The sequence below is a fragment of the Euphorbia lathyris genome, chromosome 10 (assembly GCF_963576675.1).
Source record: "Euphorbia lathyris chromosome 10, ddEupLath1.1, whole genome shotgun sequence".
Taxonomy (NCBI): Eukaryota; Viridiplantae; Streptophyta; class Magnoliopsida; order Malpighiales; family Euphorbiaceae; genus Euphorbia; species Euphorbia lathyris.
The window spans coordinates 56984897-57001766 of record NC_088919.1 but is presented as its reverse complement, the minus strand read 5'-3'; the positions used below and the strand labels follow the sequence as shown (position 1 = coordinate 57001766).

The 16870-nt window shown below is 36.5% G+C and overlaps 1 protein-coding gene across 2 annotated transcripts; it reads left to right on the top strand.

Moving 5' to 3' along the window:
• The first annotated feature begins 8310 nt into the window (after positions 1-8310).
• Positions 8311-14695, top strand: LOC136208641 (pyruvate kinase 1, cytosolic). 2 transcript variants are annotated; one of them, XM_065999722.1, is made up of 16 exons: positions 8313-8624; positions 8721-8817; positions 8905-9002; positions 9371-9526; positions 10083-10160; positions 10602-10733; positions 10845-10925; positions 11037-11108; positions 11227-11316; positions 11481-11625; positions 12295-12383; positions 12950-13045; positions 13141-13208; positions 13364-13463; positions 13806-13865; positions 14354-14695. In XM_065999722.1, the coding sequence occupies exons 1-16, from the start codon at positions 8556-8558 to the stop codon at positions 14504-14506; spliced, it is 1584 nt and encodes a 527-aa protein (XP_065855794.1). In that variant the 5' UTR covers positions 8313-8555; the 3' UTR covers positions 14507-14695. The 2 variants fall into 2 exon arrangements, with proteins under 2 accessions (XP_065855795.1, XP_065855794.1); XM_065999723.1 differs by lacking the exons at positions 13806-13865; positions 14354-14695 and adding an exon at positions 13573-13653 and having other exon boundaries at positions 8311-8624.
• Positions 14696-16870: the final 2175 nt, after the last annotated feature.

Below are 16870 nucleotides of genomic sequence, written 5' to 3'. Positions count from 1 at the left end.
GAACTGGCAAAAGCAGCGGCGAGTAGAGAACCATGGAATCAAAAAGCATGCAATTTGGAGATAAGATCCGCACCGGCATTTGAAGTCGATCAGATTATGGTCATTGAAGAGCTGGAAGATGATGAAGATTGGCGGATACCTATCCGCCAATATCTGGAGCAGGGAGATTTGCCAGCTGACAAAAGCCTAGCCAGAAAGCTAATTGGACAATCAGCGAGATACTCAATTCGAGATGGAACTTTGTATCGAAAATCATATACATGTCCATGGTTGAAATATGTTAGCCGCAATGAAGGAGACTACGTATTGCGAGAACTCCATGAAGGAATGTGCGGCGCACATGAAGCATCCGCGGCGTTGGCAAGAAAGGTCAAGTTAATGGGATACTATTGGCCAAAGGTGATGGAGGATTCCCAGAAGATGGTAGCGGAATGTCACAGCTGTCAAATCCATGCGAATGAAAAGCACGTTCCTAGAGCCGAACAAATCTCTATAATGACGGTATGGCCATTCGCAACATGAGGAATCGATATAGTGGGTCCATTCCCAGAAACGACAAAGAAAAGGAAGTGCTTGGTAGTCGCAGTTGACCACTTCAACAAATGGGTAGAAGCGGAGGCAGTAACCGCTCAAACACCTGAACGAATGATCGAGTTCTTACGAGAGAACATTATCATGCGATTTGGAATCCCGCAAAAGCTTATAACTGACAACGGCACCCAGTTCAACTGTGTCAAGTTCAAAGCATACTGCGAAAGCATGGGGATCAAGAATCATTTTTCTTCCGTAAACCATCCCCAATCGAATGGTATGACAGAGGTTACCAACAGGGCCATGATTCAAGGTATCAAGAAGCGGCTAGGTGATAAAAAAATAGGTTGGGCGGATGAGATACCCCATATGTTATGGGCATACAGAACTTCTGTAAAAGCAGCAACTGGCGAAACACCTTTCTCGCTGGTTTATGGAGCCGAAGCAGTCCTACCTGTTGAAATCAAGTCGCCTACAGATCGAATAATTTATTATTGCGACACACAAAATCCTATCAACATTAGAGATGCATTGGATTCTGTTGAAGAACGAAGAGAAAAAGCTTACATGCGAATGGCAGTGTATCGCAATAGAATCAAGAAATATCATGACAGAAGGGTGCGAAAAGTGATAATCAACGAGAACGACTTGGTCTTGAAAAAAGCGGACAAAATACAATCCAGAGATGGCAAAGGCAAATTAGGCGTCAACTGGATCGAACCATACAGAGTATCCAAGAAGCTGGGACCATCAACTTTTGAAATAGAAGAAATAAGCGGAAAAAAGCTCCCGCGCACCTGGAATCTAGAAAATCTGCGCCTATATAAACGGGCCGGGTAGTTCAGGGAAATGACGAGTACTCTTTTTCCTTTTATGAGTTTTTTCCCACTGGGTTTTCTGATAAAAGGTTTTAATGAGGCTTTGATCCCGCACATTTCATATACCAATGTAACAAAAAGTCTTTTCTTTTATCAATAAAGATGTTCAATTGTTACATACGGCGTTTGAGTGCGGATCCTTTTTAGGACAACCACTTCAGTGTGTTATCTACAAACAAAAGGCGGGTAAATCGCGCAAAAACCTTATGGTTAAACTTAAAAACACATAAATGTGTTGCCTATTAAGAAAGGCGGATGCATGATTACGCATCACTCGCAAAAACCTTATGGTTGAACTTAAAAACACATAAATGTGTTGCCTCTTAAAGAAAGGCGGATGCATGATTACGCATCACTCGCAAAACCTTATGATTAACCTTATGATTATATTATTTTCGAAAGAAAAATTATAAGATAAGGCATAAAATTAAGCGAAGTAACGAGTACTCAAAAAATTGCAAAAAGGGTCTGGCCACCCTAGCGGAAACGAAACTAAACTACGAGGAAATACAAATATGGAGTCGGCAAAAGGGCAAGGGTCACGTATGAAAACAAAGGGCAATAAGGAATAAAGCAACAATCGCACGTATAGGTAAAGCGGCAAGCAAAATAAAATATATATATATACGGGCAGTTTGTTACATACAACAGTCCAGATATAAATCAAACTATGCTACAGCTTCCTCTCCTTCACCCCTATGGCCCTCCTCGCCTTCAGCGGCTCCCTCATCTCCTCCAGTGGGCGGATCTGCTTCAAGCGAATCCTCAACCCTCGAATCAGTAACCGCTTTAAAGGGCGGTACCTCTTGCTCAGGCTGAGAAAGGTCTTGTGGTGCCTCTTTTTCCGCGTTCTGAGTAGGGATCTCGCAGCTAATTGGAGGGTTCTGAAAACTCTGCCAATCTAAGAAGAGTACCTCATCCATATCAGCATCCTCGGCTTCCAGCTTGTCCCACTTCTCAGTTAGATCCTTTTCGGGGATGGGAACCTTGGGGCGGCTAAGTACTCGATCTGGATGCCCATGCTCATAAGCAGCATGAATTCGCTCCCTATACCAATAGATGCGAGCACCATCTTCGGCTAGAATCTCCTCAGCTTTCTTCTTTTGCATCTCCAGAGCCTCCTTGGATGAATTTAGATCATCAAGGACCTTTTGCAGCTCGTTGGACTTAGCCTGGAGGGATCTGAGAGCTTCCTCCTTCTCGCTCATAACCTTCTGACAAGCGCCTTCAAGAGCCTTTACCTCCCCTTAGACATCATCATAAAGCGACTTCTGAGTCGCCAATTCAGTACCAAGGTTCTCCAACTCTTTAGCGCGTTCAGCATCCCTTAGGAGAGCACCCTCCGCGAAGTTAATAATCTGCATAAAAGATGATTCGCAGATAATAAGAGCGGATAGAAATGTGCGGTTACTACAAATGCAAGATCCTTGAAAGAGAATATCACAAGTAACAATATACCTCTATGGCCCGCTTCTCAATCCCCTCCATAGCAGTAGGAAGCGGCACTTGCTCTCGCACGTGGGAAGCAGAGGGGAGTCGCCCAAGGACATTGCATGTGGAAGAAACAATGTCCCTACACGAGAAGCTCACAGCCATGCCAAAGGTCCTAGTCCACCACCCGCTGATATCGGGAATTGGCTGCGAATGCATAAGGAGAAAGATCAGGAGAACAGCAGATAACTCTTAAGGAAAAATTAACAACATAAAAAAGGGGAATAGATCAATATACCTCATGGATTGGTGTACTACTTTTTCCTTTGGACGAGGCGGATACAGGTGTACCGCCAACAGTGAGGGACACATAAGCATTTTTCTTTCTGGGACGAGAAGACTATGTATCCGCAGTATTCTTCCGCTTCCTAGTTAAGGGAAGGTCCTCGGAAGCAGAAGCTGGACCTTGTGAAACGGAGGCCCTTGCGGGAGAAATCGCCTCGATAGAAGTAATCGCCCCTCTAGGAGAATTCGCCCCTGCGACTGAAGTGTTTCCCTCCATTCGCCTCTTCCTTCTCGCTAGGGCTTTAGCCTCCCGATCTGCAGCGAGTTGAGATAAAGGATCACCCCTGTAAAGGGTTAAAAGAAATCATCAACTTGGAAATAAAAAGTACCTTGTACAAAAACGCGATAAGGGATATAGACAACGTGATCCCCCTCGCGATAGGCAATCGCCACTCGGCTCCTTAGCATGTGGAAAGCCTGATCATATGTCCATACAAAGGGAGGAGTACCCTTCAAAAACTTGATCACAGCGGATTCTTCCTCGCTGGGGTAACCGAAGTTCAAACTCTTTACATTGGTCGGCCCCAACGGCGAGGGAAGTTCGGATTCCCTTCGTGAAACTTGATGAAGAAATAAGATCGGTCCCACTCGCGGATTTTGTTCAGCTTCTCGTCAAAACCATAGTAACCGCTCTGACGGATGAAAGTAAAATACCCCGTCGAACTTTTGAAATGATGAAGCTTGGAGAAAATTTTGAGCGAGAAGGGAACCTCCAGACAATCCGCTAGAAATTTGTCCAGAGTTAAATCAGCCCATCCATTGGGATGCAACTGACCGGGTGTGATTCCGTAACCGCCAAGGACGGAGGCAACCTCATCCGCCAGTGGATACGTGAAGCCGCAGATGATCTGGGCGACGAAAATGGTGAAATACCCCTTTGGGTAGTCGCCCGGTCCTTTATCCTCCCCGGGAATAAGGGTTTCGAGGCCTTGGAGCCAAGGATACTGCTCCCCCAAATCGTCAATTGTCTATTGACAAACTAGACTTCCCGACCTGTCCTTCTTCGGTAATAAACGGGGGGTTGGGACAGGTGGCGGAATCAACTTTTTAGGGTCAAAACCTAGCCCCTCATCGGTTGTATTCGCCAAGTGGAGGAAGTCGGCGGGATGAGAATCAGACCCAGGAGAGCTGGTTGAAGCTTCATCAACCATCTCCTCGACCTCATGGGAGACCTCGCGGACGTAATTTTCGTCGAATGGTGCGAAGTCGAGGTCAGGGTTCGACATATTGATGAAGGAAAATGAACAGAAGCAAAGAATCGAGCGAGGTACAAATTCTGGAAAGGAACACTTACATATGAAAGACGACACAGAGAAGAACGGACGCAAAAAGGTTGATGCCGGAAGAGAAACGACGCAAAAGGTGGATGCCGGAAAAGAAACGACGGGAAAGGGAAAGTCACAATTTTTGAATTTTGAAAATCCAGACAAAAACGAAGAGTCTCTTATAAAAAAGACCCTAAAGGGCTCTTGCCAAACTAAGGGGAGGCATGTGATGACCCGCGAAGCCAAACCGGGCCGAATTCATTACACGGGCCCAGCCCATACTTAGATCCATGGTCTAAGATGGGATGGGACCCGAATAGAGGAAGCGGGTGAAGTGAGTAACCACCCCGAATTCCTAAATGGAGCACTAAAACTCCCACTCAGGACAAACGATACCACGTTTGTTGCCACGAAAGCCATGAGAGGGGGCATGACCTAAAAAGGAGTAACCGCCCTCGGAACATGGCCTGGAAGGGGTAACCGCCCTCGGCGGTTACTTAAGAACACTTATAAAAAGCCCTAAGGCCAAAGGGGGAAAGGTACATTCACATTTTTCCCACAATACTATTGTCAATTTACCAACCCTCCTACAAAAACTGACTTGATCGTCGGAGAGTTTTTCCGGAGATCCTGTCTCCGGTTCTGTTTTGCAGGTAACTACGGCGGAGATCATCAAATCGGATCCAGCAAGTTATCAATAATTAAACTTCTTTTTCTGTCAGTTCTAACCCGTTAACTATATTTCGTTCAATTTTTTTTTTCGGTCTCACCAAGAGCGGAAAAGGTTCATCTTATCCGTATATCTATAAATCTACGTAATTGTAAAAAAAAGAAAGGACTCAGATCCAAATGTCCGGAAGAGCCTATATGATGAAGTATGTATTAGACATTTTTTTAACAAGATTCGACTTACGAGAAGTATTTGTATTTTTTTGCTTTATTGCTCGTTGTAGTATTTTTATTGCTCTTTCTAATCTATTTTCTTCCCTTTATGGATTTTGTACTGACTGTAGCCTGTATGTATGTGTGAGATGTTTTATTTTCATACTGTATATGTACTTGTTAATCTAATGGAATGATATAATGGAATGATATAAGATATATATATATATATAGAAAAAAAGAGAGACTAAATTGATATCAAAAATTTATTTAAGCACAAGTTGAAGGGCCAAATTGGCCTTTTATTATTAGTACATGGACTATATATATATCATTGTAAGGTCGGAATCAACGAGTAACACGTGGTACCATCTAAAATATGGAAGTTAAATAGTTGACTTTTCTTAACAAATTCCGTTGTCCCTAAAACGGTAATTAATATAGTACAAAACGACAGCCCATTGGATTTGAATTTCCTGTTCTCTTTTCTTGACCCTTTCGCCCTTTCTTTCCTTGGGCGAGGCGCACTCGCACTTTCCACTTGTTTTTATTCCAACGTCCGACCCCCAGTTCTATCACCTCCGCACCAAGGCACGTGTCACCCCAACGCCTCCACACCACACCATTATTAACGCGTTATATACACGCGCTAGTAAATGACCAATCGACAACACTCCCGCCTTTCACGCGCACATTTCACACACTCGGCTTCACATTTCCCCTTCTCCACGACCGAGATTAGGTGCGCCGCTGGTATGCAAATGCAGCTACATTAACGTTCATGTGCGTTCGCTAGGTAAATTACATCCATGGCCACTTAACTTCAGTCATTTTAACATTATTGTCATTAAACTTTAATTCTTAATAGTATAACCAGGGTATAATTCAGGGATTTAAAAATCTCTAAAATTGTATCTACTAAAGTTAACGGTACAATTCGGTTCGGTTCTAACGAAAAAGTCGGTCATGTATTTTTTTTCTAGATATTCGGTCTGGTTCTAGAATCTCAAACCTATTTACTCAGTAATATTAGGAATTTGAAAATCTCAAGAATTGTACCTAATTAAGTTAACGATACAATTCCATTCGGTCCTATAGAAAAAGTCAACCGTTCAATCCAACTTTGGATCTTTTTTTTCCGGATATTCGGTTCGGTTCAAGAATCTCTAAGATCCACACCCAGTCCTAGGTATAACCATTAAACTTTACACTTTTTTAACACTGATAGCCACTCAACTTTAACTAACTCCTCAAAATGACCGTTAACAATCTTAAAATGAAAATTGTCCAGAACGACATTTACCATGAAATCATATTTTTAATTTTCCAAAATGACATTTTTTGGAGTTTTTTCTCTCTCTAAAAATTTACTCTATCTTCTAACCAAACAATACCTAAATGACCTCAAAACTAGAGACGGAACCAAGGGGGGTTAGGGGGGCTCGAGCCCCGGCAGGCAGCCGGAGAATTAAGATTTTTTTTTTAATAATGGTGTCTGGTAATATTTTGGAGAGAATCATATTGACTCTATGTAGTATTATTTCAGTGTTTAAAGGTATATGAGATGAGATGGTTAAGAATGCTTATTTCTATTTGAGAGATCTTATGTTCAACCCCCTTCAACCTCATTTTTTTTTAAAAGTTTTTATTTATTTATATTTTATTTTTTTAATAATTATAAAAACATGTAACCATTATTAATTAATTTAAATCGACTCTTTATTTTTATTTTGATAACACTTGAGATAACATTTTTGAATTCATTTTTAATATGTCTTTACCATTAAAAAAAGGGTTAATACATCATTTGTCCCCTGAACTTGTTCAAAAAGCTTGATTGCCTCCCTGAACTTTCAAAGTGTTCCGATAGCCCCTTGAACTTGTAAAAAATATTCAGTTAGCCCCTATGAACTTGCGTAAAACGTAATCAATTGATCATTCGGTCGTAAAAAAGTAAGTTAAATGCGGAAGATGTATTCCACGTATCTTAGAATGTTATTGCATAATTAAAAAAATAGATTAAAAATGAAGTCATTGCTTGCTCAACTATACAACTTGTCTTGCTTAACTATACAACTTGTCTTCTCTAATATTAGAACCGTATATTCCGATTTTGGTCGTTTTACTTTTTATAAGACTCGTGGAATACATCTTCCGTATTTAACTTACTTTTTTACGATCGAGTGACCAATTGATTACGTTTTACGCAAGTTTAGGTGGCTAACTGAACACTTTTTGCAAGTTCGGGGAGCTATTGGAACACTTTGAAAGTTCAGGGGTCAATCAAGCTTTTTGGACAAGTTCAGGGAGCAAATGATGTATTAAGCCTAAAAAAAAGTAAACATATTTAATATTCATTTTTATTATGCCTTTACCATTAAAAAAAATAAACATGTTTAATTTTTTATTAGTTCAATACTAGTTTCTAAAAAAAAATGATAACATTTTTACAGTTTTAATGCGTTGGAGTCTAAAAATTTTTTGTCCAGTCCTAACGGGCTTGACTTTGAAAATTTACCGTTAACCGCACAGTTAATTTCAATTTTTTTTTGACGTTTTGAATTTTTTTTTACTGATATGTTTGAGCCTCGGGTCATCTCGGGTCCTGGTTCCGCCACTGCTCAAAACGAAAACTTTTAAGAAGTTAAGTTCCTTAGAATATCATTAATTCTTTGAATATTTTATTTTAAAACCGTTAATGGTCGTTTTAAAGCGTTGAATGTGAACCGGTGTTAAAAAGTATAAAATTCAGTGGCATACAATTAAAAATTAAAGTTTAGTGGCCACAATGTTAAGATATGTAAAATTCAGTGGCCATAAATGTAATTTACCCGCGTTCGCTAGTTAACGGTTGATGAACTCATCTGGCCCCACTTATTCTGACACGTGGCAATTATGTGATCTAGAAAAGTTGAATGTTAAAAAAAGCCAACCCGCTTCCAGCAATAAACCAACACTTTTTTCAGTCCTCAGCCACCGTACGAGAAATATCATTAAAGAAAAAAAGATACCGCTTAGCATATTCTAGGGGCAGAATTATATACAGAACCAAACAACCCCCAAAACACAAACGCTTCTTCGTCCGATTCACGCTATACACTCAAAAAGCGTCAAAATCGTAGCGTTCTTTCTCCTTGTCGCTCTCTCTAAATCTCAGTTTGAATTTCTTCTGTTTCATTAGGTCTTTTTGTATTTCGATTTTTATACTGTTTAATCGGGGAAGATGCATTCCAGTCATCTGCTTCTTGAGGAGCCAATAAGGATGGCTTCAATACTGGAGCCATCGAAGGCTGTGAGTATTTTTAATTTTTAACAATCGGTTTTCTTTGTTGGATCTGTTATTTGTTTTCCGCGATGATGTTTATATATTGATTTTGTTAATTTGCAGAGTTTTTTTCTGGCAATGACGAAGATTGTTGGGACTCTAGGTCCTAAGTCTCGATCAGTTGATGTTATTTCAAACTGCCTCAAGGCTGGAATGTCCGGTGAGTTCTGTTAATTTGATTTTAGCTCAAGAGATAGATGAGGTAAACTGATGTTTTTATTTATTTATTTGCGTTTTGGATGGTTAGTGGCTCGGTTCGATTTTTCATGGGGTGACGCGGCGTTTCACCAGGAGACTCTAGATAACTTGAAAGCTTCTGTTAAAAGCACTAAGAAGCTCTGTGCTGTAAGCTTCTTAGCCTTTTCTTTTTTTAATTGTTTACTTGAAGAATGGGAATTGAGTTTGTGAATGATGAAAACGACTCGTTGTTTTTCACATGAGCTATTAACTTACATTGCAAGCCTTTGCAATTAATTGTTAAGCCATTGATTTCCCTGCTTAGTACTTACGATTATTATATATCATTGTTAATAGTAAATGTAATTCTATTTTCATCATCGTTTTCTTTATAACTGAGTTGTTTTGGTTGTTATTGCAATAGGAGCCAAAAATTAATTTATAATTTATTTTCAGTGTTCCTCTGAAATTAAATGACTATGTAAAATTATCATTTGTCTTATTGAGGTGTATTAAATGAGTGCCGCCATATGTAGGTTATGCTGGATACGGTGGGTCCCGAATTGCAGGTTATCAACAGAAGCGAGCAATCCATATCTCTACTTGCAGATGCTGTTGTAACTTTAACTCCAAATCAAGATCAAGATGCCTCATCCGATGTACTTCCCATCAATTTTGATGGGCTATCCAAGGTTCCACTATCTCCAAAAAATAATCACTGTGTTTGCTCTTGTTTTTCTGAGCATTATGTGTCTGCTCTGTATTTTTATTCGTCATCCGAGCAGTAATATAACGAGTTCTACTACTTAAATCTGACATTGAGTTTATAATGTATTGGAAATGTTACAACTGTTTAGCTAATTTATCATTAGCATTTAAGTCCATATTTTTGTCTTAATGTAAAATGTCCAGGTACTATGATGTATATTTATTATTTTGATTAACCTCCTATTTACTCGTCTAGCATGTGGTTCTTTTAGCATGCTATTTGAACTACTTCTCCAAGCTTTCAACTCTTTTCATCTCCAATTGCTTCACTTTTGATGCTTCTCCCAAAAAAATAAATATCAATCTATGTTTAGAGGTAAAAGAACATAGAAAGGGTTTATGTTGTATTGAAGTTCGAGGCATGATATGGAACCAAATATCTTTAGTTTTGTTAAATTAAAAAACTCCTATTATGAATTATTATAATGCATAATCTTGTTGCAATTTTCAAAGACATTTTAAACTTGTTCTTCTTTGCAGGCAGTGAAGCCAGGAGACACCATTTTTGTCGGTCAATACCTGTTTACAGGAAGTGAAACTACATCCGTGTGGCTGGAGGTAACAAAAACACATCCTAAGGCGACTATACTTTCTAAATGAGGATTTTGTTTGGTTCCAATTATATGAATGAATATGATTGTATACCAGCCATTTTCTTATTTCGCAAATTTTAGAAGTGGCAGCTGCCGAACAAATTTATTAGATTCAGCATTTATATTTTGTTAAAACCTATCATTTAAAATTTTTGATGTTCTGCTATTCTATGCATAAAGTTCAGCACTTAACTTCCGTTTTAGCAAAACACCAACTTGCTGTTTGTTCCTATCTTTGTTAGAATTGAAATATCTTTCTGTCTTTAAATAAGCTTAATGCTTAATCTTTTTGGTGGTTTGGTGAAAAGTGGATTTTAAGGGAACTTAATTATTGGTGCATATGTACACATTAACTTAAGGCTTAACGACATATGCACAATCGTTAATTTTTTCTGGGACTGCACAGGTTTCTGAGGTGAAGGGTGATGATGTGGTTTGTGTTATTAAGAACGCGGCAACATTGGCGGGGTCGTTGTTTACTCTTCATGTCTCACAAATTCATATTGATCTACCTACCCTTTCCGATAAAGATAAGGAGGTTAGTCATGCTTTTGACCTGTTTGTTTTACAAATGAGTTAATCCAAGAATTTACAGTTATGTGTCTTTTGTCTTACTTATCAAATTAATTTTCTGATTTTTGAATTTCAGGTAATAAGTACGTGGGGAGTTCAAAACAAAATTGACTTCCTATCGCTGTCTTACACACGGCATGCAGAAGATGTCCGTGAGGTGAGTCCCGTTTTAACAAATTTTGCCTTGCCATATAAGCTTCGGAATCTGTTGTATTTTACTGTTTGTTTGCATAAGTTTGATGACGTTCTTCTTTGTGCCTTAATGCAGGCCCGTCAGTACCTTTCTAAGCTGGGTGATCTGTCTCAGACTCAAATTTTTGCCAAGATTGAAAATGTGGAGGTTAGTCAGTTGTGCATGCGATTTGTTTATCACTTATCTAGGCTGTTTCTTAAACTCTAACTGATTTCCAAGCAAGAGTGATTGTTTTGTGAATGAATTTTCAAATATTATTTTTCAGGGATTAACACATTTTGATGAGATATTACAAGAAGCTGATGGAATTATTCTTTCTCGTGGGAATTTGGGTATTGATCTCCCTCCTGAGAAGGTTAGTTTTTTTTTTTTCCGTGAATTATTGTCGGGTTATAATAAGAAATCCATAGTTCAATCCCCAGTTTTCAGGTTGGTCTGTAGATGGCTCATGCTTGGTTAGAATGTATCACTGATAACGTTGCATGAAATGTGCTGATTAATCCTGTCTTTGCATTGCAGGTGTTCTTGTTTCAGAAAGCTGCTCTTTACAAGTGTAACATGGCTGGCAAGCCTGCAGTAGTAACTCGTGTTGTGGACAGTATGACGGACAACCTGAGGCCAACTCGTGCGGAAGCAACTGATGTTGCCAATGCTGTGTTGGATGGTATGTCATAGTTTATAATTGAGGTGTATGCTTGTTGTTGATTATGCTTGTTTGTCTTGTATGCCTAATCTCAAGCTTATAGGATTGGAATGCATAGGGTATGGTGAGTGGCAATTTTTTTTATCTGCGTTCTTGGCCTAGGTCAGTTGAGTGAATTGATGCGAATGAAATAATTGGTGAATATGTTAATTTTCCCCTTAGCAGGCCTGTAGGATCATCAAATAGGTTTCAGAACTCCATTTTAACTTAAAGTTCAGCACAACAAAAACCTTGAAAACAATATGTATGTCCTTTGCAGTTTGAGTACCGAACCACTCTTACTACCACCCACAGCTTCACCATCAAATTATATTCCTTGTATTTTCGTAGTGTTTTGATGTTCTCCCAAAAGTCTAGGTTTTCATTATTATCTTTGTCATGACTGCAAGCTATGTAATATGGATGTCACTTCAGTTTATCTAATCGAATTCCGAGCTTATTTTTTCCATTTGATTGCAAGATATGTAATACAGATGCCACTTCAGTTTATCAAATTTGTCTGCGCTACTTGTTTTGCTATTTGTTGATTTGCTTTTTACTATCTACATAGTTTTTGCTTAGAATGTTACAATTTACAAATATAACATGCTAAATCTGCATCTTATTTTTTTTCTATTGCACTTTCGGCAGGAAGTGATGCAATTCTTCTTGGTGCTGAGACTCTTCGTGGACTGTACCCTGTTGAAACCATTTCTACGGTTGGTAAAATTTGTGCTGAGGTAAATGCTTAGTTCTTTCTTTCTTTTGCTACCATTTGCTCTCTGTGATTGCAAACTAAATTTGTTAGTTTAAGAGTTGAATATCTATGAACTGGTACTTCTCAAGAAATTGAATTCTGAGCTTGTGTTGTGTGCTAAATCTGTAATTTACATGCTGTGGCCATCATAATGTGATAAGACCTCTTATGCCGCAGATAATATTTCGAATATACTACACTTTCTGTCATTATTTTTCCAGTTAAAGATTAAAAAAGGTAGCATGTGCTGTCTATTGTGGTGAAAGTATGATTTTGTTACTTCTACTACTCTAGGTTTGATATCAGGACGCCAATGGGCACAGTTCATTCCTGGACCCAGTAGTTTTCAGAAGAGTGATTGATCATATTAATCTGTCTCTGCATAATCTAAGACTGTTAAAGCAATTGACTATGCTGGGCTTTGATAAAAAGATGAAACAGAGAATATTCCTATTATGAGAAAGCATCAAATGACATTTGACTTCTATTTGATCCTTTCCATTTATCCATGCAAGTTTTGATTTTTTTCTTTTATCGTGCATCATGTAGGCAGAGAAGGTTTTCAATCAAGACTTGTATTTCAAGAGAACTGTCAAATATGTTGGAGAGCCAATGTCCCATTTGGAATCTATTGCTTCCTCAGCGGTATGTTGCTCACCTTTTCGGATTATGTCCTTTTGACTTGAGTTTATGTTTATTTAATCTAATATATTGAAGTTTATTCTCAATTAATTTTCCAGGTGCGAGCTGCTATTAAAGTCAAGGCATCTGTCATTATTTGCTTCACTTCTTCAGGAAGAGCAGCAAGGTATATTTCAATTTCTCTTTTTTCTTTAATAAGTTCTCCATGCATGAATTTTGCTTTTACCGCTTTTTATTTATTTATTTATTTATTATTGTAATAGTATTTTATTTTTCATGAGTAACATTCACATTGACTATAATCTGGAAATATATCTGCAGGTTGATTGCCAAGTACAGGCCAACAATGCCTGTTCTGTCTGTTGTCATCCCCCGACTTAAAACAAATCAACTGAAATGGAGCTTCAGCGGGGCTTTTGAAGTATGCTCTTATTTCAAAACTTTTATACTTGATTCAAATCCTGTGTTTGTTGGTTTATGCTTATTTACGAGTTTTGCATGCAAACTGAACTTGATATAAACTATCATAGCAGTTTGACATGATGGCATTTCCAGAATTGCTGCATTCTGTTCAGGAGGTAGAAAAATCTTTGTAACTGTACTTCAGGAATTATTGTTTAACCATATCGTGCTTTAGCATTGGAATTTTATATCTTGGCGACATGTTAGTTATATCTAATAGAAATCATAGCAGTTCTGAATATCTTATGCTTCATGACTCTTTGTATAAAGGCTAAAGGAATTTTATTATGTTGATGTTCAGGCACGGCAATCACTCATTGTCAGAGGCCTGTTTCCTATGCTTGCTGATCCACGACATCCGGTAAGTTCTTTCCACTCATATATCTAAGTGCAAGTGCACCCTTTGTTATTCTTAAATGAACTGCAACTGCAATTCCGCATCTCTCATGCTTTGAGAACAGAAATTTTCAGAACTGAATTTTAATCCTTATATACTATATTACATCTATTCTTTTATATAATATAAAAAGAATTACAGAGTCACATAATAAAGGGAAAAAAGAGATTCTTTCATTTTGAAAGCGTGTAGAAGATAATCTAGACATGTGATTAGCATTGATCTGCTTCTGAAAATAAATTACATTATAGGACATGAGTTTCCAATTTTTTTGAATTACGGAAACGTGACCAGAAACGTTTTGTACAAAGTTTCTGAGAGTTTCGATTTCATAAATGTGTGAAACATTTTAAAATCAGAGTTTTCATGCAACATAGCTTATATGTATGTCCATATATATTTACATTGACTAATCAGAATTATAAATCCGGTATGTATGCTGGGTTACTCAGGCGGAATCAACTAGTGCAACAAATGAGTCGGTCTTAAAAGTTGCTCTTGACTATGGAAAGACAGCTGGAGTTATAAAGTCACATGACAGAGTAGTTGTTTGCCAGAAAGTTGGAGATGCATCAGTGGTTAAAATTATTGAGCTTGAAGACTAAAGACATCCTTTAGGTAAATTTTTGGGCATGTTTTATATCACTTTTGACAGCAGGTGGGTGATTCAACCGCTGTAACCTGTTGAATGCAGGTTTTTGAGACAAAAACTTATAATTTTGGAATGTAACAAGGATGTAAACTGGTAAATTATTTTTCTTTCATGGAAATAATACCCATGAATTCTATATTCAGTGACAAGTTTTTATAGCATAATGGCATCCGGACTCATTAAGTATAAGTGTCCATATAACTATTTTGGAAGGAAAATTTGTTGAATGTTACTTGTGATTTTAGCTAGTTGAAAGATAATTATCTTACCTCTTCAGGGTTATATTAAATTAGAAATGAGATTTATATTAGACTCAAAAGATCATTTGTGGAAATCCCATGTTTAACCTCACAAGTTTGTTATTGAATTTTCTGCAGTTAAATAAGAAGTATAATTGTGTATGTATGGCTATTTGGTATCTTTATTTCATTGGCTGTATTATATTTAACTAATTATTCTACAACAAGATGCAATATACAATGAGGCTGGAAACTTAAATATTTTTTTTGTGAATTTGATTTATTTATTGGGTTTTTTTATATAAACATCACAAATGATAATAATGTTTTGGCTTTGATCAAATTGATAATTTTTATTTGTATTATACCAGATGAGTTTATTTTTATTTTAGAAATGTAAACACTATCCTTTAACCTTTTAACCTTTTTTAAAATAATTAGTTATTGATATTTTTTTAATGACAAAATTCAAAATAAGATTGGAGATAACTATAAGTTTTTTATGCCATGTGTTTTTTCCTGTAATCTTCTCTTATTTATATTGGTATAAGGTAAAAAAAAAAATACCCTAACGTTTATAGCTGGGAAAATAAAACGTTAGGAAATTTTACTTCTAACGTTTAAAATGTGCAATTTTACCTCTAACGTTGTAAAGTTGGGTCAATTTGAGAAATAATTGAATCTTTATCATCTACATTTTATATGTGTGTCATTTTATTACTCATTAGTAACGAATTACATAAATATTAATATAGGGATAATGTATCAAAATAGACCTAAGGTTTTTTGGGAAGTACCAATTTAGGCTCAATATAGGCTTAACGTTTACAACATAATATCAATTTAGGTTTAACGTTTACAATATAGCATCAATTTAGGCTTCACGTACAAAATAGCACCAATATAGGTTTAACGTTTACAAAATAATACGAATTTAAGCTTAATATTTATAAAATATATCCAATTTAAGCTGAACATCATAATTAAATTAATCATATTATATTGTTTTTCTTTTTTATTTATTATAATACAATTAATTAGTATTATTGCCCATTAAAACCTTATATTTGTTTTTCATCAACCATTTCATGACTCATAAATTCCATGGCTCATGTAATATATGCAAACTAAAAGTAAGTGAATATTCATGATATTGTGGATATTCAATTACTTTTAGTTTGCATATATTACATATGAGCAATGAAATTTAGTAGTCATAGAATGGTTGATGAAAAACAAATATAAGATCTCAATGGGCAAGAATATTAATTAATTGTATTATAATAAATAAGAATATAGAACTAAATAAAAAGATAACGTGAGGCCTAAATTGATGCTATATTGTAAATGTTAAGCCTAAATCGATATTATGTTGTAAACGTTAAGCCTATATTGGTGTTATTTTGAACGTTGAGCCTAAATTGGTACTTTCCCAAAAACCTTAGACTTATTTTGGTACCTTATCCCATAAATATATGATTAAACGTGAAAAAAAGTTAAATTTTTTTAAGTATTTTGTGAAATTTATAAATATTAATCTTCAATTCTATTACTCCCTCCGTTTTTTATTATATGACGTTTTGGAATTTTCAATTTGTTCATTTTTATATGTTGTTTTTATTACTAATGCACTTTTTACAATGCTTTCTCTAATTTGCCCCTATTTATTGTAAGAGAAAGATATAGTTATTAATGCAAATTATCTTAATTAAGCCATAAAAATTAATAAGAGAGAGAAACTTTGTATAGAAAGTAGAGTCCAGGAGAAAAGTATTAGGGGTACATTAGTCATTTTAATAGTCTCATTAATATTGCATTAGTCTTGATGAAAAACCTTAAACGACATATAAAAAAGAACGGAGAGAGTATTAAATCACACAAAAAAGACCATTTGATATGCAATTGATGCAGAATAAAGAATAAAATACATGTATTTTATAATAAAGTCTAAAATTGATCTAATTTGTCAACGTTAGGGATAAAATTGCTATCGTTTACCAATATTAAAGGTAAAATTGTAGCATTTTAGACGTTAAGGATAAAAAAAATTAGTCTGCGTAATTATATAAATTTATCTT